Genomic DNA, 24,925 nt, shown 5'->3' with positions numbered 1-24,925 from the left:
GTTCTGAAAATAACGGTAATTCTCACGATATTTGGAATCAAACGAACGACGACTATTCTCACGAAAATTGAAAAATGCGGCAGTTTAGAACGACAAAATTGAACAATCAAAATGGGAAGAAGAAATTTTATGAATGTAACCGATAAATTTAAGGACATTCAGATGAAAGAAATTTGATGTGAAATTTTAATTGTTCTAAGCCAGTCTTGTAGTGTAAATTAATTAAGATTGAACACCTAAATATAATTAAGGCAAGATTACATTAGGGGTCCTTTATCTTATTTTTTTTGTAACAATTTGGTCATTTATCTTTATTTTTTCCCGTTTAGGTCCTTTATCTCTCTTAAAAGCACATATACATCTTTTTTTCTCATTTTTTATTAAAAAATACATAATTTTATTTTTAAAAATATATTTTTATTAAAAATGAAAAAAAAAATCCATAAATATGATGAAGATGTTCATCATCTTCATCTTCTTCCTTTGAATTTTCATCATCTTCTTTAAATAAAAAAATTCTACTAAAATATATCTCCAAATATCGTGAATTAATGTTATATTCACCTCAAATCTTCTTTTAAACACAAAACATCACAACACCGACCTCAAACCAAACCCACGTAACCGAATCAAAAAGTAGTTTGCGTTTTTGTTTTTGTAAATCTAGGTAGATCCATTGATCTTTTTTTAAAAATATTTTCATAAAAAGAAAGAGGAAGGAAAGCAGAATCGAAAACTAAAAAAAAAAAAAAAGGAGCAATTTATTTTTACTCCAGTGCGGAGGCGCCGCCGCGACGCCGGCCACCGCACCGGAGTTTCTTCCGGCCGCCCCCCACTCATCGGTGAAGAAGAAGAAAACAAGAGAGAGGAGAGAGCTTTTAGTAAGAGAAAGAGAAGCAAGAGAGAGAAAGATGGATGAAAAAATGAAAAAAAAAAAACCGGACCTTATTCCCATATATAAGCTAAAAAACCGGACCGGTTTCATTGAACCGGACCGGTCCGGTTTGTTTTGTTTTGGGTTAAGCCCAACGCGGCCCAGACCTGCACCCTTGGCCCAATCTTTTTCTTTTTATTCTATGCACCCGTCTTATTACTGCTTATACCCCCTGCATCTCATTTTATTTTTCGTCCATGCATTTTAATTTCTTTTTGCACTTCTATTTTATGTTCCCTCGCATTTTATTTTCTTCCTTAGTTTAAATTCATCGTCTTCGCATTTTATTTATTTATGCACATTTATTTTTTCATTTTTTATTCTTATTGCAAGATTAGAATGTACTTAGGTACAATGTAAAACCATAAATGAAAGTGTCTTTTTATTTTAGTTTTTTCTTTATTTCTTTTACCGCTTTATCTATCGAAAAATGCAAAAAATTAGATTAGTTTAAGAGATTTTGTGGTGATCCAACGTCACTACAAAATTCTCACGCTTTTATTTTATTGCTACGTTAATTTACTTTTAGTTTTCAATTAGTATTTTTGAATGGATGAAGATGTGTGACAGACACCCTTGCGTGCTTTAATAATATCAAGTGCCGTGGAAACTGGAAACCATTTCGTTCAAAAAAACCCTCAAGTAAATTGCCCTTCGGCAGTTAATTGCCGAAAAAACCTAGACAGTTAACTGCCGAGAGTTTGTTAATTGTGGAATTAACTTTATCACTCAATTCGAGAATGTATAATTTAAGGTTCTCAATTGATAAACAGCCAATATACTATCCACACAAATAAATGTCCCAAAATATGAATCATTTACAATAGCACTGCTGTGAAGTATGCCAATCATGATATAGGACTAGGGATGCTTAGTTTGAACAGTATAATTTGAATGTCTAATTCCTCAATTAACAAACAAAAGCTAAAGCAAATATGATTCGCATTGCATTGTTCTTCGATAAACATCAAAGTTGATCGATCTGTATGCTTCCGTTTCAACCTTCCAATAATAATCAGATCAAGAACTGGGCATAAGCTATTAAGATTATATAATCATGCCGGGAAACATGGCTGGACAAAATACATCATCTAAATAGATAAACCAAAAGCAATCAACAAAAGTCAATATTACATGTGCAGCAACTGATAGAAGTTCAAAGCAAAACTAAAATACATCATCTAAATAGATAATGTAACATAATCAAAAACTGCAGCAAGACAAATATAACAGGTGAAACAGCAACCATTCTAGTTTATTCAGCATCCTTCTTTTTTTATTTCTTTTTCTTCTTGCTTGAATCAGCGTTGGCACTATCATCTACAACCTTGTCATGAACTCCAACCTCCTGGTCCAACTTTCTCTTCTCTTTCTTTTCTGACTTGTGATCCTCCGCATCACCAATTGTAATTTCTGCAGCCTTATCTACAGCCATGTCATCTTCATCTGCAGCAGCAGCCTCTTGCTTCTTCTTGGATTTCCTCGCGGAAACAACTTCTTTTTCCATTTCTGTGTAAATCAGCAAAAAGAATTGTAATTTATGTAGTGCATTAGGAACTACATATATGCAATAAGCACTGGTGGAATGCTCTCAAGTTAAAACAAATTAAACTTTCCACCGTATAGCATCACCAAAATATGGAAAAGACCCTCCATTATGGGTCAAAAGGCGTGGAACACAATAAATTTCACAAAATCTCAGTCTTCAAATAGCACCAATTCAAAGATTTTCAGCCGTAATCCCCCCAAAACATAAAGATTTGAGTGTTTAATTTCGTGTGAACACAGTCAATTTCTCAAAATCATTAAAAAATGCTTCCCCAAAAAGGTTAGAGTAATTCTGACAAACACTGAATAGATTAAATATCAACAAAAAAATAAGAAATGCGAAGGTGTAGGAGAGAGATGATTAACGGGGCACAGAAAACAAAGAATGCACAAATTGATCAGCCAAAAAAACATAACAGAAGACAGACAAAAGCAAAAAATAAATAACAGAGAATTAAATAGGGTCATTTTTCCAAGTCCTTGAACAAATAGCAAGAATAACATTTCCATAAAACCCGAAAGCAAAAACGAATTGTACCTTCACATGGTTCTTAAGTCAAAATCTAAATCATAACAAATGGATGAAGTGCAAATTAATTCAACTGTAAAGAACATATTGATACAACATTGAGAGTAAAACTTACGGTCCTTCCCAGTCATGTACGGGTTGATAAACACTCCGCCCTTTAGTTGTGCCTCCTCAGCAACTTCTGTTCATTGTTTTGATCAAACAAGAAACCACAGGTTATGGTTATTTTCATATGGTTGAAAGTTTAAAAAAGAAAAAGACAATGCACTAAAGCCTAATGCATAAACTGAACAGCCAAAAAACCATAACAAAAGAAAGACAAAAATGAAAAAAAAATAAAAATAATAGAAAATGAAATTGGGTAAATTTGCCTGGTCTAGTAACAATAGCATTATAAACATAACCAACTTATGTGCATGGTTGTAAAAACCGAGATCAAACCTAGGATCGTTTGGGTATCAAAAGATCGTCAATCGTAGGATGGTAACACGGATTGTAAGATCCCGCCAAAAACAAACATACATTATAAATTAATAAAAAAAAATTAAACGTACTAAGTATACAGTATTATATTATTAAATATATTATGTTCAATAAATAACCAATAGGATTAGCTAATTTGTCAGAAAAATAACAATTAAAATATATAATATAAGATTTACTCAGGCTAAAACAATCAAATAATTTAAAAAAAGAGCACACTTGGCAAATTAGCATTAAAAAAATAAAAATTCCTTTAAAACAAACCAATAAAAAATTAAATTAAATTAAGAATAGCAGGCAAGTACCAGCTACACTGACTGCGCAACTTTTCAACATCCATAAGGGTCAACGAAATCATAAATCAGCTTTTAATATTTTTTTAAACAATAAATGACATTCAACATCCATATGGTTCAACGAAATCATAAGTCAGCTTTTAATATTTTTTTAACCAATATTTGAACTTTTATTATTCACTGCATGAAAGGCACACTTGCTTGTTTTGACATTCAACATCCATATGGGTCAAGGAAATTTTCACTGCGAACCAAGTCAAAATTGGGTCAAAAGGCGTGAAACCGGTGAGGGAGATCGCTGCACACGGTCTCACGATCTAATTCTGAGTGCCGGCCGCGCCGCCCTCTCCAACGATTTTCGAACCGCTCCGGCATGGTCAAAGGAGAAGAACGCGTAAAATCATACGATCTTACGGTCTAGAACTTGCGCTTAATAACCATTCTTATATGCATATCAACATTCAATCATGATATTGCATTTTCATAAAACAGGAAAGCAAAAAGAATTGTATCTTCTTCACATGGTTCTACAGTCAATATCTAAATCAGGACAAATGGATCAAGCGCAGATTAATTCAACTCCAAAAAACATATTACAACATGGAGATGAAAACTTACTTTCTTTTTCTTTAAGGAAAGCATTATAATGTTGATCCAATTGATCCGTCCAATCAACCATTCTCGCCGTACTACCTGTTTATTCATTAAAGGCAAGAGAATAATATTAGTTTATTAATGATGATGGTGATGATGATATTCAGTGTGATTGAGGGTTTGATTTCAAGAAACACAATAAATTTCACAAAATCTCAGTCTTCAAATAGCACCAATTCAAAGATTTTCAGCCGTAATCCCCCCAAAACATGAAGATTTGAGTGTTTAATTTCGTGTGAACACAGTCAATTTCTCAAAATCATTAAAAAATGCTTCCCCAAAAAGGTTAGAGTAATTCTGACAAACACTGAATAGATTAAATATCAACAAAAAAATAAAAATTCAAAGGTGTAGGAGAGATATGATTAACGGGGCACAGAAAACAAAGAATGCACAAATTGATCAGCCAAAAAAACATAACAGAAGACAGACAAAAGCAAAAAATAAATAACAGAGAATTAAATAGGGTCATTTTTCCAAGTCCTTGAACAAATAGGAAGAATAACATTTCCATAAAACCCGAAAGCAAAAACGAATTGTACCTTCACATGGTTCTTAAGTCAAAATCTAAATCATAACAAATGGATGAAGTGCAAATTAATTCAACTGTAAAGAACATATTGATACAACATTGAGAGTAAAACTTACGGTCCTTCCCAGTCATGTACGGGTTGATAAACACTCCGCCCTTTAGTTGTGCCTCCTCAGCAACTTCTGTTCATTGTTTTGATCAAACAAGAAACCACAGGTTATGGTTATTTTAATATGGTTGAAAGTTAAAAAAAGAAAAAGACAATGCACTAAAGCCTAATGCATAAACTGAACAGCCAAAAATACATAACAAAAGAAAGACAAAAATGAAAAAAAATAAAAAATAATAGAAAATGAAATTGAGTAAATTTGCCCGGTCTAGTAACAATAGCAATATAAACATAACAAATGGATGAAGTGCAAATTAATTCAACTGTAAAGAACATATTGATACAACATTGAGAGTAAAACTTACGGTCCTTCCCAGTCATGTACGGGTTGATAAACACTCCGCCCTTTAGTTGTGCCTCCTCAGCAACTTCTGTTCATTGTTTTGATCAAACAAGAAACCACAGGTTATGGTTATTTTAATATGGTTGAAAGTTAAAAAAAGAAAAAGACAATGCACTAAAGCCTAATGCATAAACTGAACAGCCAAAAAACCATAACAAAAGAAAGACAAAAATGAAGAAAAAAAAATAATAATAGAAAATGAAATTGGGTAAATTTGCCTGGTCTAGTAACAATAGCAATATAAACATAACCAACTTATGTGCATGGTTGTAAAAACCGAGATCAAACCTAGGATCGTTTGGGTATCAAAAGATCGTCAATCGTAGGATGGTAACACAGATTGTAGGATCCCGCCAAAAACAAACATACATTATAAATTAATAAAAAAAAATTAAACGTACTAAGTATACAGTATTATATTATTAAATATATTATGTTCAATAAATAACCAATAGGATTAGCTAATTTGTCAAAAAAATAACAATTAAAATATATAATATAAGATTTACTCAGGCTAAAACAATCAAATAATTTAAAAAAAGAGAGTACACTTGGCAAATTAGCATTAAAAAAATAAAAATTCCTTTAAAACAGACCAATAAAAAATTAAATTAAATTAAGAATAGCAGGCAATTACCAGCTACACTGACTGCGCAACTTTTCAAAATCCATAAGGGTCAACGAAATCATAAATCAGCTTTTAATATTTTTTTAAACAATAAATGACATTCAACATCCATATGGTTCAACGAAATCATAAGTCAGCTTTTAATATTTTTTTAACCAATATTTGAACTTTTATTATTCACTGCATGAAAGGCACACTTGCTTGTTTTGACATTCAACATCCATATGGGTCAAGGAAATTTTCACTGCGAACCAAGTCAAAATTGGGTCAAAAGGCGTGAAACCGGTGCAAGGGAGATCGCTGCACACGGTCTCACGATCTAATTCTGAGTGCCGGCCGCGCCGCCCTCCAACGATTTTCGAACCGCTCCGGCATGGTCAAAGGAGAAGAACGCGTAAAATCATACGATCTTACGGTCTAGAACTTGCGCTTAATAACCATGCTTATATGCATATCAACATTCAATCATGATATTGCATTTTCATAAAACAGGAAAGCAAAAAGAATTGTATCTTCTTCACATGGTTCTACAGTCAATATCTAAATCAGGACAAATGGATCAAGCGCAGATTAATTCAACTCCAAAAAACATTACAACATGGAGATGAAAACTTACTTTCTTTTTCTTTAAGGAAAGCATTATAATGTTGATCCAATTGATCCGTCCAATCAACCATTCTCGCCGTACTACCTGTTTATTAATTAAAGGCAAGAGAATAATATTAGTTTATTAATGATGATGGTGGTGATGATATTCAGTGTGATTGAGGGTTTGATTTCAAGAAACACAATAAATTTCACAAAATCTCAGTCTTCAAATAGCACCAATTCAAAGATTTTCAGCCGTAATCCCCCCAAAACATAAAGATTTGAGTGTTTAATTTCGTGTGCACAGAGTCAATTTCTCAAAATCATTAAAAAATGCTTCCCCAAAAAGGTTAGAGTAATTCTGACAAACACTGAATAGATTAAATATCAACAAAAAAATAAGAAATGCAAAGGTGTAGGAGAGAGATGATTAACGGGGCACAGAAAACAAAGAATGCACAAATTGATCAGCCAAAAAAACATAACAGAAGACAGACAAAAGCAAAAAATAAATAACAGAGAATTAAATAGGGTCATTTTTCCAAGTCCTGGAACAAATAGCAAGAATAACATTTCCATAAAACCCGAAAGCAAAAACGAATTGTACCTTCACATGGTTCTTAAGTCAAAATCTAAATCATAACAAATGGATGAAGTGCAAATTAATTCAACTGTAAAGAACATATTGATACAACATTGAGAGTAAAACTTACGGTCCTTCCCAGTCATGTACGGGTTGATAAACACTCCGCCCTTTAGTTGTGCCTCCTCAGCAACTTCTGTTCATTGTTTTGATCAAACAAGAAACCACAGGTTATGGTTATTTTAATATGGTTGAAAGTTAAAAAAAGAAAAAGACAATGCGCTAAAGCCTAATGCATAAACTGAACAGCCAAAAAAACATAACAAAAGAAAGACAAAAATGAAAAAAAATAAAAAATAATAGAAAATGAAATTGGGTAAATTTGCCTGGTCTAATAACAATAGCAATATAAACATAACAAATGGATGAAGTGCAAATTAATTCAACTGTAAAGAACATATTGATACAACATTGAGAGTAAAACTTACGGTCCTTCCCAGTCATGTACGGGTTGATAAACACTCCGCCCTTTAGTTGTGCCTCCTCAGCAACTTCTGTTCATTGTTTTGATCAAACAAGAAACCTCAGGTTATGGTTATTTTAATATGGTTGAAAGTTAAAAAAAGAAAAAGACAATGCACTAAAGCCTAATGCATAAACTGAACAGCCAAAAAACCATAACAAAAGAAAGACAAAAATGAAAAAAAATAAAAAATAATAGAAAATGAAATTGGGTAAATTTGCCTGGTCTAGTAACAATAGCAATAAAATTTGCCTGGTCTAGTAACAATAGCAATATAAACATAACCAACTTATGTGCATGGTTGTAAAAACCGAGATCAAACCTAGGATCGTTTGGGTATCAAAAGATCGTCAATCGTAGGATGGTAACACGGATTGTAAGATCCCGCCAAAAACAAACATATATTATAAATTAATAAAAAAAAAATTAAACGTATTAAATATACAGTATTATATTATTGGGTTAATTATGTTTCTAGTCCCTATAAAATAGCGACCTTGTAAGTTTAGTCCCTACTTAATTTTAATAGCATTTTTAGTCCCTAATTTTGTTTTTCTGCACTGAGTATTAGTCCCTACTCAATTCAAATTTGTTTAATTTATGCTTAAACTCTTAAATTTTTGAACAATTTTTTGCAGACATGTTTAGAACATTACTAAAAGTTCGTCCGCAAAAAATTATTGCAAAATTTGATTTCTACATCCAGATTTTATTACTTTTTATCTTTAACTTTTGTCGTTTTAAAAAATTCATATTTAATTCATTTCATGTCAGAAAATTCTAAATTTTAGTAAACGAACCTTTCATAGTGTTCTAATCTTGTCTCAAAAAAATCGTTCAAAAATTTAAGAGTTTAAGGATAATTAATCAAACTTTGTTTTAGCAGGGACTAAAATTATAAGTAAATTTTTTTTATAGGGACTAAAAATGCTATTAAAATTATGTAGGGACTAAACTTACAAGGTCGCTATTTTATAGGGACTAGAAACATAATTAACCCTATATTATTAAATATATTAGTATTAGCTAATTTGTCAGAAAAATAACAATTAAAATATATAATATAAGATTTACTCAGGCTAAAACAATCAAATAATTTAAAGAAGAGAGTACACTTGGCAAATTAGCATTAAAAAATAAAAATTCCTTTAAAACAAACCAATAAAAAATTAAATTAAATTAAGAATAGCAGGCAATTACAGGCTACACTGACTGCGCATCTTTTCAACATCCATAAGGGTCAACGAAATCATAAATGAGCTTTTAATATTTTTTTAGCCAATAAACGAGCTTTTATTATTCACGCATGAAAGGCACTCTTGTTTACACATTCAACATCCATCTGGTTCAACGAAATCATAAGTCAGCTTTTACTATTTTTTAACCAATATCTAAAGTCAGCTTTTTCAATATCTAAATCAGGACAAATGGATGAATTGCAGATTATTTCACCTCCAAAGAAAATATCATTATATCATGGAGATGAAAACTTACTTTCTTCTTTAATGATATCATTAAACCATTGAACCACTTGATCTGGCGTATCAGCCATTCTCGCCGTACTATCTGTTTATTCATCAAAGGCAAGAGAATAATATTAGTTTAATGATGATGATGACGATATTCAGTGTGATTGAGGGTTTGATTTCAAGAAACACAATAAATTTCACAAAATCTCAGTCTTCAAAAAGCACCAATTCAAAGGTTTTCAGCCGTAATCCCCCGAAACCATAAAGATTTGAGTGTTTAATTTCGTCTGAACACAGTCAATTTCTCAAAATCATCAAAAAAAAGCGTCCCCAAAAAGGTTAGAGTAATTCTGACAAACGCTGAATAGATTAAATATCAACAAATAAATAAAAAATGCAAAGAAAGTGTCGGTGAGAAATGATTAACCGGGAACAGAAAACAAAGAATGCATAAATTGATCAGCCAAAAAATCGTAACAGAAGAAAGACAAAAATGAAGGAATAAAAAAAAAAAGAGCGATGCTAGGAGCAGTCGCTTGAACACACTCTTTTGAATACTTGCGCAGTGATTGGCCCACGTGTCTATTATTGAAAAGTTTGCAACAGGCAACCGGTTTGTTTCAATTTTGTTTAATATATTTTAAAATAAAAAATAATGACTTTAAAATCATTGCCTCGTCTTCTCAAAAATTGTTGTCTCGTCTTCTGGAAAATAAATTATGCATTTTTTAGTGTGGCAAAAATGGCTGCTTTGCAGCAAGGCTGTATTCTTCAACAAAAATCGTTAGAGTGTTGAAATTTCAAATATGGAGACTGAATTGAATTGAATTGAAGAAGTTAGATTCAACTATATTTTGTTTGTATGGGTATGTGGTTGCTGCAAATGAGATAACTATGGAGAGAGATCTAGAGAGAGACAACGTTTAAAAAAGAACTAATTCTTTGGGGAAAATAAAATAACCCGTTTTTTCTTTTCTTTGTGAATATGCAAAGATTTAATTTTAAATTGGTGAAGAAGTTTCTCAGAAGTACAAAAAAAATAGAATTTCCCATGAGATTGTGTTTGATTCTCAGGTGGTGAGTGGGAACGAAGGGCATGTGCCAATTTTTTTGTTTTAAAGTGAAAGGAAAAAAAAGGGGATTTTCTCTCTCCATGTAAACCAGTATAGCCGGTTCTTAGGTAATGAGTCTTTAAAATATGATGATGTGGACCAATTATAGAGGGAGTGCATATGAGAGAGTGTTAGAGAGGTTGTCCATAGCATTCCTCAAAAAAAAAATACTAGAAAATGAAATGGAATCAATTTGCCTAGTAACAATAGCAATATAAACATAACCAACTTATATGCATGGTTGTCAAAACCAAGATCTCACCTAGGATCGTTTGGGTATCAAAAAATCGTCAATCGTAGGATGGTAACACGGATTGTAAGATCCCGCCAAAATAAAAATTATATTATAATTAACAAAAATATTTAATGGTACTAAGTATATAGTATTATAGTATTATGTTCAATAAATAACCAATAGTGTTGGCTATTAAAATAATTTGTCAGAAAAATAACTATTAAAATATATAATTTAAGATTTACTCAGTCTAAAACAACCAAATAATTAAAAAAAGAAAGTACACTTAGCAAATTAGCATTAAAAAATAAAAATTCCTTTATAAAAAAAATTTAAGAATAGCAGGCAATCACCAGCTACACTGACCGCGCAACTTTTCAACATCCATAAGGGTCAACGAAATCATAAATCAGCTTTTAATATTTTTTTAACCAATAAATGAGCTTTTATTATTCAATGCATTAAAGGCACTCTTGTTTACACATTCAACATCCATATGGTTCAACGAAATCATAAGTCAGCTTTTAATATCTTTTTAACCAATATATGAACTTTTATTATTCACTGCATGAAAGTCACATTTGCTTGTTTTGAATTTCAACATCCATATGGGTCAAAGAAATTTTCACTGCGAACTAAGTCAAAAACAATCTTATGGGTCAAAAGGCGTGAAACCGGTGGAAGGGAGATCGCTGCAAACGGTCTCACGATTTAACTCTGAGTGGCGGTCGGGCCGCCCTCTCCAACGATTTTCGAACCGCTTCGGCATGGTTGAAGGAGAAGAACGCGTAAAATCATACGATCTTGCGGTCTAGAGCTTGCGCTTAATAACCATGCTTATATGCATATCAACAATCAATCATGATAATTTACCAAAAAAAATCAATCATGATATTGCATTTTCATAAAACAGGAAAGCAAAAAGAATTGTATCTGTTCTACAGTCAACATCTAAATCAGGACAAATGGATGAAATGCAGATTAATTCAACTCCAAAGAACATATCATTATAACATGGAGATGAAAACTTACTATTTTTTTCTTTAATGATAGCTAACATCCGTTGAACGACAAGATTTTGCAATTCAATATATTGCACCGAATAAGCTGTTTATTCATCAAAGGCAAGAGAATAATATTAGTTTAATGATGATGATGATGATATTCAGTGTGATTGAGGTTTTAATTTCAAGAAAACACACTAAATTTCTCAAAATCTCACGGTCTTCAAAAAGCACCAATTCAAAGATTTTCAGCCGTAATCCCCCAAACCCTAAAGATTTGAGTGTTTAATTTTCATCTGAACACAGTCAATTTCTCAAAATCATTAAAAAAAGCTTCCCCAAAAAGGTTAGAGTAATTCTGAGAGACACTGAATAGATTAAATATCAACAAAACAATAAAATATGCAAAGAAGGTGTTGGGAGAGATATGATAAACGGGCCAAAGAAAAACAAAAAATGTATAAAATTGAACAGCCGAAAAAACTTAACAGAAGACAGAGACAAAAGCAAAAAATAAATATCAGGGAATTATATAGGATCATTTTTCCGAGTCCAGGAACCAATAGCAAGATAAACGTAACCAAAATATGTGCATTCTACACAATCAATCATGATTCATGAGAGGAAAACTTACGATCCTTCCCAACCACTACACCCTTGAAGATTGGCTTCCCAGTAACTGCTGTTCAATGTTTTGATCAAATAAGAAACAACATGTTATGGTTATTTTAATATGGTTGAAAATTAAAAAAAAGAAAAAGAATTCGCACTAAAGCCTAATGCATAAACTGAACAGCCAAAAAAACACAACAGAAGACAGACAAAAGCAAAAAATAAATAACAGAGAATTAAATAGGGTCATTTTTCCAAGTCCTGGAACCAATAGCAATATAAACGTAACCAACTTATGTGCATATCAACAATCAATCATGAGCTTGCATTTCCATAAAACTAGAAAGCAAAAAAGAGTCGTATCATAATGCAAATTAATTCAACTGTAGAGAACATATAAATACAACATTGAGAGTAAAACTTACGATCCTTCCCAACCTCTACGGCCTTTACACTTGGCTCCTCATCAACTTCTGTTCATTGTTTTGATCAAAAAGAAACCACAGGTTATGATTATTTTAATATGGTTGAAAGTTAAAAAAAGGAAAAAGACAATGAACTAAAGCCAGCCAAAAAACATAACAAAAGAATAAAAATGAAAAGAAAAAAAAAAAATAAATAATAATAATAATAATAATAATAATAATAATAATAATAATAATCGAAAATGAAATGGAGTCAATTTGCCTGGTCTAGTAACAACAGCAAGATAAACATAACCAACTTATGTGCATGGTTGTCAAAATTGAGATCTCACCTAGGATTGTTTTGGTATCAAAAAACAAAATTATATTATAATTAAGTAGAATAAATTAATATTACTAAGTATATAGTATTATATTATTAAAGGAAGCCCCTAATATGGTCCTTAATTTTAGGGGTTCACCCATGGTCCTCTCAAAATTACCTTTAATAACAGGTTTCAACAAAAAATACTGTTTTTTTGGTCCCAGATACAAAAAAAAATCATTTTTAAACTGCATCAACTGATATTACTCTTGTGCCCTTCCAGTAAACACAAAAAATCCATAAGTTTAGAGCTCCCCTCTGTCTCTATCTCTTTCTTCATCGCCATCCTTCTCTCTTTCACCTTTATTAATTGATTAAATCCCCAATTCTCCATTATTTTTTTCTTCTTCCCATTAACCTCCCACACCTTGCGAGCCTTCTCTACACCACTTGCCTCTTGAGATAGCTGGTCCTCAAATGAAGCAAAAGCTTTATTCCAGCTCCAGTAAACACCATATTTTGTTAAGCTTGGATCACTTACAACCTACATTAAAAACAAACAACCATACATGAGAAATGAAGATACTTCCAATGATTTATGCACTTTTCACAATCACATTCCATGAGTGTCAATGTTATTTACCCCTGTTTGGATAAGAACTTGACTAAATAGTAAAGAGTCATAACATATTTATCATATATGTTCAAATATATGCCAGAACAGACCCTACTCAATGGGAGTAAGGCTTATCGATGTTCAATTAGTTGTATTCTATTAGTAAAAGTCGGCTCCTAAGTGAAATTATGATCTTCCAACACCTTCCCACAAGATGTACAAACCGTGACAACCAAAAAAAAAGGAAAAAAAAAATCAATACGCATAAGAATTTTTCAGTTTCAAAACACAGTTCAAAATTCCACAAGCATAATAACAGTAACAGAATGCAGAAATTGAATTAGAAATTAAACTAAAAAGCAAAATTGTTTGTTGATACTTACAAGTAACATTCTTCGTGTAGCTCGGCGAGAATGTTTTTTACGCAGTGATCGCAGAAAACCATTGTGATGTGAGTTGAAGAAAACGAATCTAGAGTGAGTCAGATAGCCGCATAGAAACTCGTTAAATTCTTGTATGACTTCATTTCACTATGAGTAAAAGTGGATGATTTCATATCCTCCTCGTTAACTTAAGGTCCATATACTCCTCTGCGTGACTGCATCTGTGTATCGTTAAATGGCTGATCTAATCAATTGATTAATGAAAGTGAAGGAGTGATAGAAGAACAAATCTGGTCTGGGGATGAAGAGAGAGAAAAAAAGGAGTGAAATGATTTTGTAGAGAAATTTTGCTTTAATATGGAAGGGTAGAGAAGTAATATCCGCTGCTGCACTTTAAAAATATATTTTTTGCTATGTGGGACCATGAAACAGTATTTTTGGTTGCAACCTGCTATTGAAGGTTATTTTGAGAGGATCATGGGTGGACCTCTATTATTAAGGTCCATACTAGGGGTTTCCATTATTAAATAGTATTATGTTAAATAATAAATATAAATTAGTATTAACTGGCAGAAAAATAACTATTAAAATATAAATGAAGTAATATATTAAATATAAGATTTACTAAGGCTAAAAACAATCAAATAATTTTAAAAAGAGAGTAGACTTAGCAAATTAGCATTAAAAAATAAAATTCCTTTAAAAAAAAGCATCAAAAATTAAAACTAAATGAAGAATAGCAAGCAATTACAAGTTACCCTCATTGCGCAACTTTTCAACATCCACAAAGGTCAATGAAATCATAAATCAGCTTTTAATATTTTTTTAACCAATAAATGAACTTTTATTTTTCACTGCATGAAAGGCACGCTTGTTATGACATTCAACATCCATATGGGTCAACGAAATTTTCACGGCAAACCAGGTCAAAAACAGACATATGGGTCAAAAGGCGTGAAACCAGTGCGAGATAGATCGCTGCACCGACAGTCTTACCGGCCCTGCCGCCCTCTCAAACGATTTTTGCACCGCTATGGCATGGTTGAAGGAGAAGAACGTGTAAAATCATACGATCTTACGATCTAGAGCTAGCACTTAATAACCATGCTTATATGCATATCAACAAACAATCATGAGATTGCATTTTCATAAAATAGGAAAGCAAAAAGAATTGTATCTTCACATGTTCAACAGTCAATATATAAATCATGACAAAATGGATGAAGTGCAGATTAATTCAACTCCAAAGAACATATATCACTGCAACATGGAGATGAAAACTTACTTTCTTTTTCTTTCATCATAGCATTAAACTGTTGAGCCATTTGATATCAGTCTTTGCCGTACTAGCTGTTTATTCTTCAAAGGCAAGAAAATAATATTAGTTTAATGATGATGATGATGATAATATTCAGTTGGATTGAGGTTTTAATTTCAAGAAAACACACTAAATTTCTCAAAATCTCACACAGTCTTCAAAAAGCACCAATTCAAAGATTTTCAGCCGTAATCCCCCAAACCATAAAGATTTGAGTGTTTAATTTTCGTCCGAACACAATCAATTTCTCAAAATCATTAAAAAAAAGCTTCCCCAAAAAGGTTAGAGTAGTTCTAACAAACACTGAAGAGATCTACATTCAACATCAATGTGTCGACAAAATTTTCACCGCGGACCAAAGTCAAGAACACGGACCAGGTCAAGAACAGACATATGAGTCAAAAGGCCGAGAGAGAGAGAGATCGCAGCAGCCACGGTTTTACGATCTAACTCTGAGTGCCGGCTGCACAGCCCTCTCCAATGATTTTCGCACCGCTCCAGCATGGTTGAAAATATTTAGTGTGATTGAGGGTTTAATTTCATGAAAACAGACTCAATTTCTCGAAATCACTCACAGCCTTTAAAAAAAAGAAGCCCCAATTAAAGGTTTTAAACCCTATACCCCGAAACAGACTTAAACTAAATTTGAATATTTGGAACAGTACAGAACAGATTCGAGTACCACATGAAAACACAGTCGATTTCTGAAATTATAATCAACTAGAATTGAAAAAGAATGAAATTATATAATCAACTAGAATTGACAATTCACGTTGAACATAGCAATAATCACAATAGGCAAATTAACCTAGCAATAATTTAATTGATACTTCTCTTTCCTATAACATGGATGAATATAAGAAACCAAAACAACACAAGATCAACGAAACAAATCATCTTATTATTCTCCTTAATCAATTATGAATGTATGCAATTACAAGCAAATTATCGAAACCTAGGCTAGAAATAATTGAATAACAGCATAAACTAGACAAGAAAATTCTAACAATAGCAGAAATAATTTGATTATTGCTACGTTCAACGTGAATTGTCAATAACAGATATAATTGAACAATAGCTGAAATTGAATCAAAAACGAACAATGAAACAAAATTCTTAAACCCTAATTTCATAAATTGAAGAACAAAAATCGAATCGCAAGCTAAGAACAATTCAAATTGATACGAAAAACAAAGCTCAAAAACGAAATATGCAATAAACCCTAATTTCCTAAAAAAATTGAAGAAGAAAAGAGAGAAAAAAACGAACCTGGAAATTTTTGCTTTGTTCTTCTTCTCTTGAGGAAACTCGTTAGAGGAAACTCGTGAAGGCGTATATATATAGCGTGTTAGTTAGAGATCCAACGGTTCCAGATACTATCCGTGTGCTTTCTCTGTTAAAAGAGGTGCAATTGAAGGAGGTACGAAGATGATGGTCTTTTTTATATAAAAATTAGGGTAAACAATGCTTTTAGCCCCTGTAATATTGGGCACTTTTGGGTTTAGCCCCTATAAAAAAAAAAATTTAGATTCCACCCTCATAAAAAAATTTTGTTTTGGTTTTGGCCCCTGACCCCTGTGACTCAGCAGAATCTATGAGGTGGCACTGACGTGACATTTTTTTTATTTTTCAATGCCACGTGTGTAAATGAATGTCCACGTGGCATTTCTGATTTTTTTTAATAAAAAAATTTTAAAATATTTTTTTTAACGAAAAAAATTCATAAAAAATGAAAAAAATTCTGAAATATGAATTTTTTTAAAAAAAAATTGGAAAAAACTAATAAAAATGAAAACAAAAATCTGGAAAATTTTAAAAATAAAAATACTAATATTTTTTTTTAAGAAAATATTTTTTTTTAAATTTTTTTCAAAAAAAATAAAAAACGAAAAAAATTCTTAAAAAATGAAAAAAATTCTGAAATCTGAAATTTTTTTAAAAAATTGGAAAAACTAATAAAAATGAAAACAAAAATCGGAAAGTACTTGTCATTCAACCTAAGCCCGGAATACACAAAAATTCCCGACAAAAATACTAATGAAAATTTCAAAATTTCGAAAAATACACAAAAAACATAAGCTCGGTTTATAAATACACATATTTTTTCCCTTATTCTCGGTTTATAAATACACAAAAATTCCCAAAAAAAATTTTAGAAATAAATACACTGAAAAAACCTAAGCTCGACATATATACTAATGAAAATTTTGAAATTTCAAGAAATACTAATGAAGATTTCAAAAATTTCATTTTTTTAAAAATGATTAATCTTCAAGAAAATTTCGAAATTTTTTAAAATATTTTCCAGAATTTTTTCACAATTTTTTATTTTTCATTAAAATTTTAATTAAGATTTTTCATTAAAATTTCATTTTTCCAGAATTTTAATTTTTTTTAGAAAATTTCGAAATTTTATTTTTTCAGAATTTTTCATTTTATTATATTATTTTATTTTTTTAATCATTTTTTATTTTTATTAATTTTTCCAGAATTTTTAAACTTTTTTCCGTATTTTTTAAATTTTTTTCATTTTTATTAATTTTTCAATTTTCCAGAATTTTTTAATATCTTTTTCAATTTTTTTATTAATTTTTCATTTTTCCGGAATTTTTTTATTAATTTTCAGATTTTTTTTCAATTTTTTAATTTTTTTTAATTTTTTTAAATTTTTTTTTAAAAAAATAAAAAATGCCACGTGTACCCAAAAAAAATATAAAATAAATTTAATTATACAGTCAGCGTGACACGTCATCAAAAAAGGTGACGCAGCATGCCATGTCAAAGATTCTGCTGACTCAAGGGGGTCAGGGGCCAAAACCAAAACAAAAAAATTTTATGAGGGTGGAATCTAAAAAAAAAAAATTACAGGGGCTAAACCCAAAAGTGGCTTATATTACAGGGGTTAAAAGCACTGTTTACCCTAAAAATTACTAGTGGCAAAAAAGCAAACAATTAGAGGATAGAATCGAAAAACAAACAATTTATATTTCTTTAAAAAGCAAAAAAACCATTCATTTGAGGATTTTTTTCTTTTAAATAAGTCATTCATCGTGGAATGAAAAAATATATACTAGTATATGTACTCCCTCCGTTTCTTTTTATAAAAGTAAAATTTGCTTATAAAAAGAAACGGAGGGAGTATATATTTAAAATAATTAAATTTGATGTATTTTAACACATGTTTGTCCAAATAGTATGATCAAATGATTATAATCGAGCATGTATCTTCCATGGTTCTCCTAGAAGAAAAAAAGGTACTTTTCCATGTTTGGCATTGCTTTTCTCTTTTTTCTACACTAAAAAGAAAAAGAAAGAAAGTAATCTTTCACTGATTCGGAGGGTTACCTCGGAAATGTGGAGTGAGAGCGACTTTTGATATGAGCAGAGCATTTGTAGTATTGGAGGCTTCCCTGCAGTACATGTTCTGATGCCCACACTCGTTACCTTATAAGCACATTCTTCAATATCTTTTGAAAAGGACCCACCAACCAATACTTTACTATGTTGTGCTCATTTATAAGAAACAATTGTTGAGTCAAAAATAAATTCCCGTGTGTTTGGTTGAGAGAAGAAACTGAGAAGAGAGAGAGGTGAGAAAGAGTATGAGAAGAGAGAAAGAGAAGAGAAATAGAGTAGATTTGATGTAGTGTTTGGAATAAAAGAAAGAGAAGAGAAATAGAGAAGAGATAAGTGTTGATTGTTAACAAAAGTACAAAAGTACCCTTGATTTTAAAAACTTTTCTATAAAATCAATTTTTATTAAGTTATTTATTTTTAATATTAATTAATTTATTATAATTAATTTAATTATTTAAACAAATTAATTAACATGTCGTAATAATTTTCAACTTAACATTTTGTTTTAATTTACCCAATAGGGAGAGAAGAAGTCCAGTTTCAGCTAGAGATGGTTCCTTCCATGACTATGGACGAGGACGATCACTGACACACCGTCGTGATCGTCCGTTTTCTTGTTCGCGGGAGGTTGCAATGAAGCAAAGGGATGGTCAGTACTGTGCAGGGAAAGCAATACATACCAGCAGCGCAAAAATGGCCTCCAAACATGCTAAAACCGAACCTGTTGAAGGTGTTTATGTCAATTCTTCAACCGTGTTGACTCAGGTATCCGCTGTGTATTACATCAATAATTTTCCCAATCGTTTACTGTATGTTGACTTGAGGAAAGGTTTTGAGGTGTGCGGAATTCTGGCAGATGTTTATGTTTCTCAATATCGTAATTTTCATTGTCAACGGTTTGGTTTTGCTAAATTCTTGAAAGTTCGCGATGTTGCAAAATTAAACAAGGCTCTTAATAATGTTTTCTTTGGTGATTTGCGTCTATTTGCAAATGTTGCTAAATTTGATAGATTTGTGAAGGAGGATGGGAGGAAAGAGGAAGTTGTCGGGAGGGGGAATAGCTGGAGTGGTGAGGGAGAAAAAAATGTTGGAATAAAGGTAGAAAAAAAACCGAGGGAATTGATAGGAGGATAAGATGTGAGGGGGAGTAAACGAAAATTAGAGTTAGAAGCGGTGAAGGAGGCAGCCATTAGAAGTGAAAAGGAGATGGAGAGTGAGTTGGTGGTTAAGGTGGGGGAGATTGAATGCTCAGGGAGAAAGGAGAAGGGGGGACCGAAGGTAGGAGGAGGAGAGGATATGGGTGGTTTAAAGGAAGAGGAGGAGGCGGGGAAGGAGATTACTAGTGGTATTGATGTTGACAACAATATCATGTGTAAATTCATGCCGTTTAAAGATGACATTAATTGGGCATCCAAGAGTATTTTAGCCAGAATTAAAAATGGCTATTGTTTGTCTGTTGTTCAACAATCATTCGTTGATGCAGGGTTTGTGGATTTCAAGCTTATTTCTATGGGTGGAGATAATGTGGTTGTGCATCCAATTGTTGAAGGTGATGTTATGGAACTTTTTAATGCGGCAGCTGATTTTATTGGTAATTTTTTGGATGACTGTAGGCCTTGGACGTTGGATTCTAGTGTGAACTATGAAAGGGGAGCATGGGTTAGATGTTATGGGGTACTTCTTCATGTCTGGAATGATATCTTCTTTTTGGAGTTGGCTGCAACACAAGGCCGACTGCTCAAAATTGATGATTGCACTATTAACAAGGTTAGATTGGACTATGCTCGTTTTTTAATTTCTACTCCTTCTCTGAAAGAAATTAATGTTATTAAAGAGGTGTGGATTGATGGGAGGAGGTTTACAATTCGCATTATTGAGGATCTAGAGTTTGGTTTTGCCAAATATGCTTGTTTGGTTGAATGTGAGGATGATAATAATTCACAGTGTTCGGTCCCTGAAGGACTTCAAGAAGAAGATCCGATTGTGGATGCTCTTGTTCAACAATTGAGAGATGATTGGGTCCTGAAAACAAATGAAGGTAAGGAGGGTCATAGTGATACAGTAAATCAACATCTGATGAGTCATAGATAGTCTTATTTATTGCCTTATTTAGTTTAGTTTTATTTTAGATTTGATTTTATTTTATTGCATTTTATTTTAGTTTAGAATATTTTACTTCAAATTGTGTTTTATTTTATTTTAGGAATAAATATATGGTGGAAGGTGCCTTGGAGCAAAAGAAAGAGGACTGGAGCAAATACAGCGCAAGAATACAAAGATACGGGACAAAAATATGTTCCCCCAAAGTCAGAAGCTTGGCACGGCCCGTGCCAACATGTGGCACGGCCGTGCCCGTCTCCAGGACCTGTTTTGCTGCTTTTCTTCAAGCCCAAGTTACCCTGTTGCAGCTTTACCGTTTTATCCTTTTAGTTGCTTAGTTTCTAAGTCAGATGTAAAGCTATAAATAGAGTAGCTCTCCACCATAAACAATCATCTTTACTTTGTTTATTTCAATTGTTATTTTAATAAAAGTCTTTATTTTCCCTTTTACTTTCTTGCAATTTACTTTACTGTTATTTTCTCTCTTCTTCCCCCATGTCTACGATGAACATGAGTGAGTAGACTTCTTCGTCTTGGGATTGTTGGGGAGTCTAATGACTCAATCCTAAACAAAACATGTCTAAACCCTAATTTCTATGTAACCCTGATTTCTAATCTAGATTCACCGTCTTAACGTGGATTAACAATTATCAAACTGTGGAAGCGAAAGCGGAGGGTTTGATAATCGTTGATCCATCATCCCAAACATCAATTCATAAAGCGAGAGCGGAGTCTTGATGTTGGAACAAGTGAATCTAGACAATAATTGCAAAACAGTGAAATAGTCTTTGCAATTATTGAGACAAAGAGTAGTTTCAATCCTCTATGCATCTTCTAGTAATCATGTCAGCGAAATAGGCTTGGTTGCTAGAAGTAAACGCTCACCGGACTTTCATCGGAAAGGTGAGGGGCTAAGGGAAACCAGTCTTTAGAAATTAGTGTGTAAATCATGAAATTAGATGTTTAGGTTTTGTCTAGTGAAGGATTAGTCATTATGATGAACCAATGATCCTAAGACCCTTTATTATTATTGTTTTTACCTTCAGCAATCAAACTCTCTTTTATTAACTTTCTCTCCTCTAATCATTCATTAAAAGTTAATTAAGTTGAACAACTCCCTAGCGGAACGATAACTCTACTTACTACTATTACTTCGATAGGCCGTGCACTTGCGGTTTGGCCCTATCAACATCCTGCGACTTATCAGCCGGAAACGTTTCAACTTGAGGTGATAAACAATTCTAGTCGGCCTATTATTGAACCTCTAGTCGAATGCAACAAGGGGGCGGTGATATCAAATCAGTGCAACATCTCAAACAATAGTCAACACTCTAAAAAGAGAAGAAAGATGGCTCCGTCATTAATTGATTTAAAAAGAATTGCAAGATTATCAGCAACAGATAGAAACACTTTGATTCGTTCTTTGAAAAGTTCAAAGAAAAACAAGGCGACGTTGACTACTTCCAAATCATACTCATGTAAACAAAAAGGGGTATCTTTGTCTATAGGGTTGGGGCCTTCTGTTAATTCTAATGAATGGAAAAATTGGTTGTCTGCTCATGGTGATGCAAAGAGGGTGGAGGCTGATATTGTAGATGTTGGTAAGACTATTGGCGTTACGTGTAGTAACAGTTTTCAGGTGTTATCTCGAGGGGGTGGTAAAGGTAAAAGAGGGGTGGTAGATAGTGGGGTTGTGAGAAAAGGAGGAAAAAAATAGAGTGTGAGGGTGCCGGGTGTGCGGAGGTAGGGGTGGGAGTTTGTAATGAAGATCTTTTCTTTTAATATTCATGGTTTGGGGATGGCGGAGAAAAGGCGGGAGATTAGAAGGTTGATTGTAGAGAAAAATCCAGATGTTTTTTGTATCCAAGAAACAAAATTGGAGGTGGTGGATGATGTTTTATGTAGGTCTCTGTGGGGGTCTGATGATGTGGCTTATTCTTTTAAACCATCAGTGGGAGCATCGGGGGGTATTCTTACAATGTGGAATACTCGTGTGGTGGATATTTGGATGACAATGACCTTACCTAACTCTTTGTTTGTTAAAGGAAAGTTTCTTATTAATAATGTAGACTTCTGTTTGGCCAATGTTTATGCTCCGTGTGATAATAGAGGTCGTCGGGATTTATGGAATGCGATTGGAGGTATGCTTCAGAGTCACAACTCGGTTGCTTGGTGCGTTCTTGGTGACTTCAACGCTGTTCGGTCTATTGTTGAGCGGAAAAGTCGATCATTGAACAACAATAATGAAGATTTTGCTCCTTTCAATCACTTTATCGATGGTAATTCTCTTGTTGATCTGCCTCTCTGTGGTCGTAATTATACTTGGTATCGTGGAGATGGTTTGTCAATGAGCTGTCTAGACCGTTTTTTTTTATCAGAAGTTTGGTTTTCTATGTTCCCTAATTGTATCCAACCGGCTCTTCAAAGGGGGCTGTCAGACCATTGTCCGATCATTCTATCAATCGATGATCAAAATTGGGGACCAAAACCTTTAAGAATGCTAAAATGTTGGTCAGAGATTCCAGGGTATACTGACTTTGTAAAAGACAAATGGCGTTCTTTTCATGTTTTTGGTTGGAGTGGCTTTGTTCTTAAGGAAAAATTGAAGCGGATGAAGGCGGAATTGAGGTGTTGGCACTTGAAGCACACTTCTAACATTGATAGCAAAATTCGAGATGCTTAAGATCGGTTGGCAATCTTAGATGTGGTTGGGGAGAGTCGCGAGTTGATGAGTGAAGAGGAGGACGAGTTGCATTGTTTACCTGCAGACATCTTGGCTCTCTCAAAATTACAAGCAAGTATGATGTGGCAGAAGTCCCGAGTAACCTGGCTGAAAGAAGGTGATGCTAACACAAAATTTTTCCACGGTATCATGTCTTCTCGTAGGCGTTCCAATGCACTAGTTTCTTTAACAGTTGATGGGGTCTCAATTGAAGAGGTATCTGAGGTGCGTCACACTGTTTTTCAACATTTCAGAAATCATTTTAAAAGGATCTCTAATTTTCGTCCAGACATTGGTGGTTTGATGTTCACATCGTTATCTGAGGCGGAAGGGGCAAATCTCATTAAATCTTTTCTGCTATAAGAAATTAAGGCAGCAATTTGGGACTGTGATAGCTACAAATGTCCTGGACCTGATGGTATTAATTTGGGTTTTTTCAAGGATTTTTGGGAAGTATTGAACATTGACTTGCTGAATTTTTTTGCGGAGTTCTACCGTCATGGTAAGCTTACTAAAGGCCTCAATTCCACTTTTATAGCTTTGATTCCAAAGGTGGATAGTCCGCAAAGGGTGGCTGATTTCCGTCCAATATCTTTGGTGAGTAGTGTTTATAAAATTCTTTCTAAGGTGCTGGCTAACAGGTTGAGAAATGTTATTGGTAATGTAGTCTCGACCACTCAGTCGGCGTTTATTAAGGGTAGGCAAATTTTGGATGGTATTTTGATAACAAATGAAATTGTTGATGATGCTAAAAATTCAAATAAAGAGCTTCTCCTTTTTAAAGTTGATTTTGAGAAGGCTTTTGACTCGGTGGACTGGGGTTACCTTGATGAAGTGATGTTTAAAATGAATTTTCCGGTGTTATGGCGTTCCTGGATTATGGAATGTGTAACAACTGCAACAGCTTCAGTGGTGGTTAATGGGTGTCCGACAGATGAGTTTTGTCTTCAAAGAGGTCTGCGTCAGGGAGACCCTCTCTCCCCTTTCCTGTTTTTGTTGGCGTCGGAGGGACTTAATGTTATGATGAAGGCAATGGTGGATAATCATATTTTTACTCCTTATAGCATTGGGTCACAATATGTTGTGCCAGTTTCACATCTTCAGTTTGCCGATGACACCTTGTTGGTTGGGGTTAAAAGTTGGTCTAATGTCCAAGCTCTGAAGGCAGTGTGAATTCTATTTGATTCCATCTTGGGCCTAAAAGTCAATTTTAATAAAAATATGCTTTTTGGTGTCAATGTGAATGAGTCTTGGCTTCATGAGGTAGCATCAGTTATGAGTTGTAAGCATGGTCGCCTACCTTTCCTTTACTTGGGGCTGCCTATTGGTGGTGATCCTCGGAAAATTCAGTTTTGGTATCCGCTGATTGACAGGATCCGAAATTGGTTGTCTGGTTGGAAGTGTAAAAATCTTTCTTTAGGTGGTCGGTTGGTTCTGCTTAAGTCCGTTCTGTCCTCC

General features: G+C 33.1%; 2 protein-coding genes and 1 pseudogene across 31 annotated transcripts; 2 read left to right on the top strand and 1 right to left on the bottom strand.

Moving 5' to 3' along the window:
- Positions 1-2,008: 2,008 nt before the first annotated feature.
- LOC146945343 (uncharacterized) lies at positions 2,009-16,701 on the bottom strand. Of its 30 annotated transcripts, XM_085747857.1 has the most exons (16): positions 16,558-16,701; positions 15,256-15,329; positions 13,971-14,191; positions 13,239-13,515; positions 12,668-12,715; positions 12,265-12,312; positions 11,659-11,733; positions 9,305-9,376; positions 7,776-7,841; positions 7,418-7,483; positions 6,733-6,807; positions 5,451-5,516; positions 5,093-5,158; positions 4,409-4,483; positions 3,127-3,192; positions 2,009-2,443 (listed from the first exon to the last, which is right to left on the bottom strand). In XM_085747857.1, the coding sequence occupies exons 3-16, from the start codon at positions 13,977-13,979 to the stop codon at positions 2,211-2,213; spliced, it is 1,242 nt and encodes a 413-aa protein (XP_085603983.1). In that variant the 5' UTR covers positions 13,980-14,191; positions 15,256-15,329; positions 16,558-16,701; the 3' UTR covers positions 2,009-2,210. The 30 variants fall into 30 exon arrangements, with proteins under 30 accessions (XP_085603983.1, XP_085603997.1, XP_085604000.1 ...); XM_085747871.1 differs by lacking the exon at positions 13,971-14,191 and having other exon boundaries at positions 13,150-13,515; XM_085747874.1 differs by lacking the exon at positions 13,971-14,191 and having other exon boundaries at positions 12,265-12,309; positions 13,150-13,515.
- Positions 16,702-19,338: 2,637 nt separating this feature from the next.
- Positions 19,339-20,736, top strand: LOC146945342 (uncharacterized; annotated as a pseudogene).
- A 1,807-nt stretch (positions 20,737-22,543) lies between these two features.
- LOC146945341 (uncharacterized) lies at positions 22,544-23,428 on the top strand. The gene has a single exon (XM_085748052.1). The coding sequence runs from the start codon at positions 22,544-22,546 to the stop codon at positions 23,426-23,428; it is 885 nt and encodes a 294-aa protein (XP_085604178.1).
- Positions 23,429-24,925: the final 1,497 nt, after the last annotated feature.

The sequence above is a fragment of the Medicago sativa genome, chromosome 2, assembly GCF_051527215.1.
Source record: "Medicago sativa cultivar Bolivia chromosome 2, Bolivia_mono, whole genome shotgun sequence".
NCBI classification, from domain to species: domain Eukaryota; kingdom Viridiplantae; phylum Streptophyta; class Magnoliopsida; order Fabales; family Fabaceae; genus Medicago; species Medicago sativa.
This window is presented reverse-complemented; position numbering and strand designations above follow the sequence as displayed.

Bases quoted from the DNA above. Each gene is read 5' to 3' on its own strand.
- LOC146945343 (XM_085747857.1), bottom strand. The intron at 12,716-13,238 runs GTAATATCAGTT...AACAATGAACAG, and splicing joins TTTACTGGAAGGGCACAAGA to AAGTTGATGAGGAGCCAAGT. The intron at 7,484-7,775 runs GTAAGTTTTACT...AACAATGAACAG, and splicing joins GTACATGACTGGGAAGGACC to AAGTTGCTGAGGAGGCACAA.
- LOC146945341 (XM_085748052.1), top strand. From the start codon at position 22,544: ATGGCGGAGAAAAGGCGGGAGATTAGAAGGTTGATTGTAGAGAAAAAT.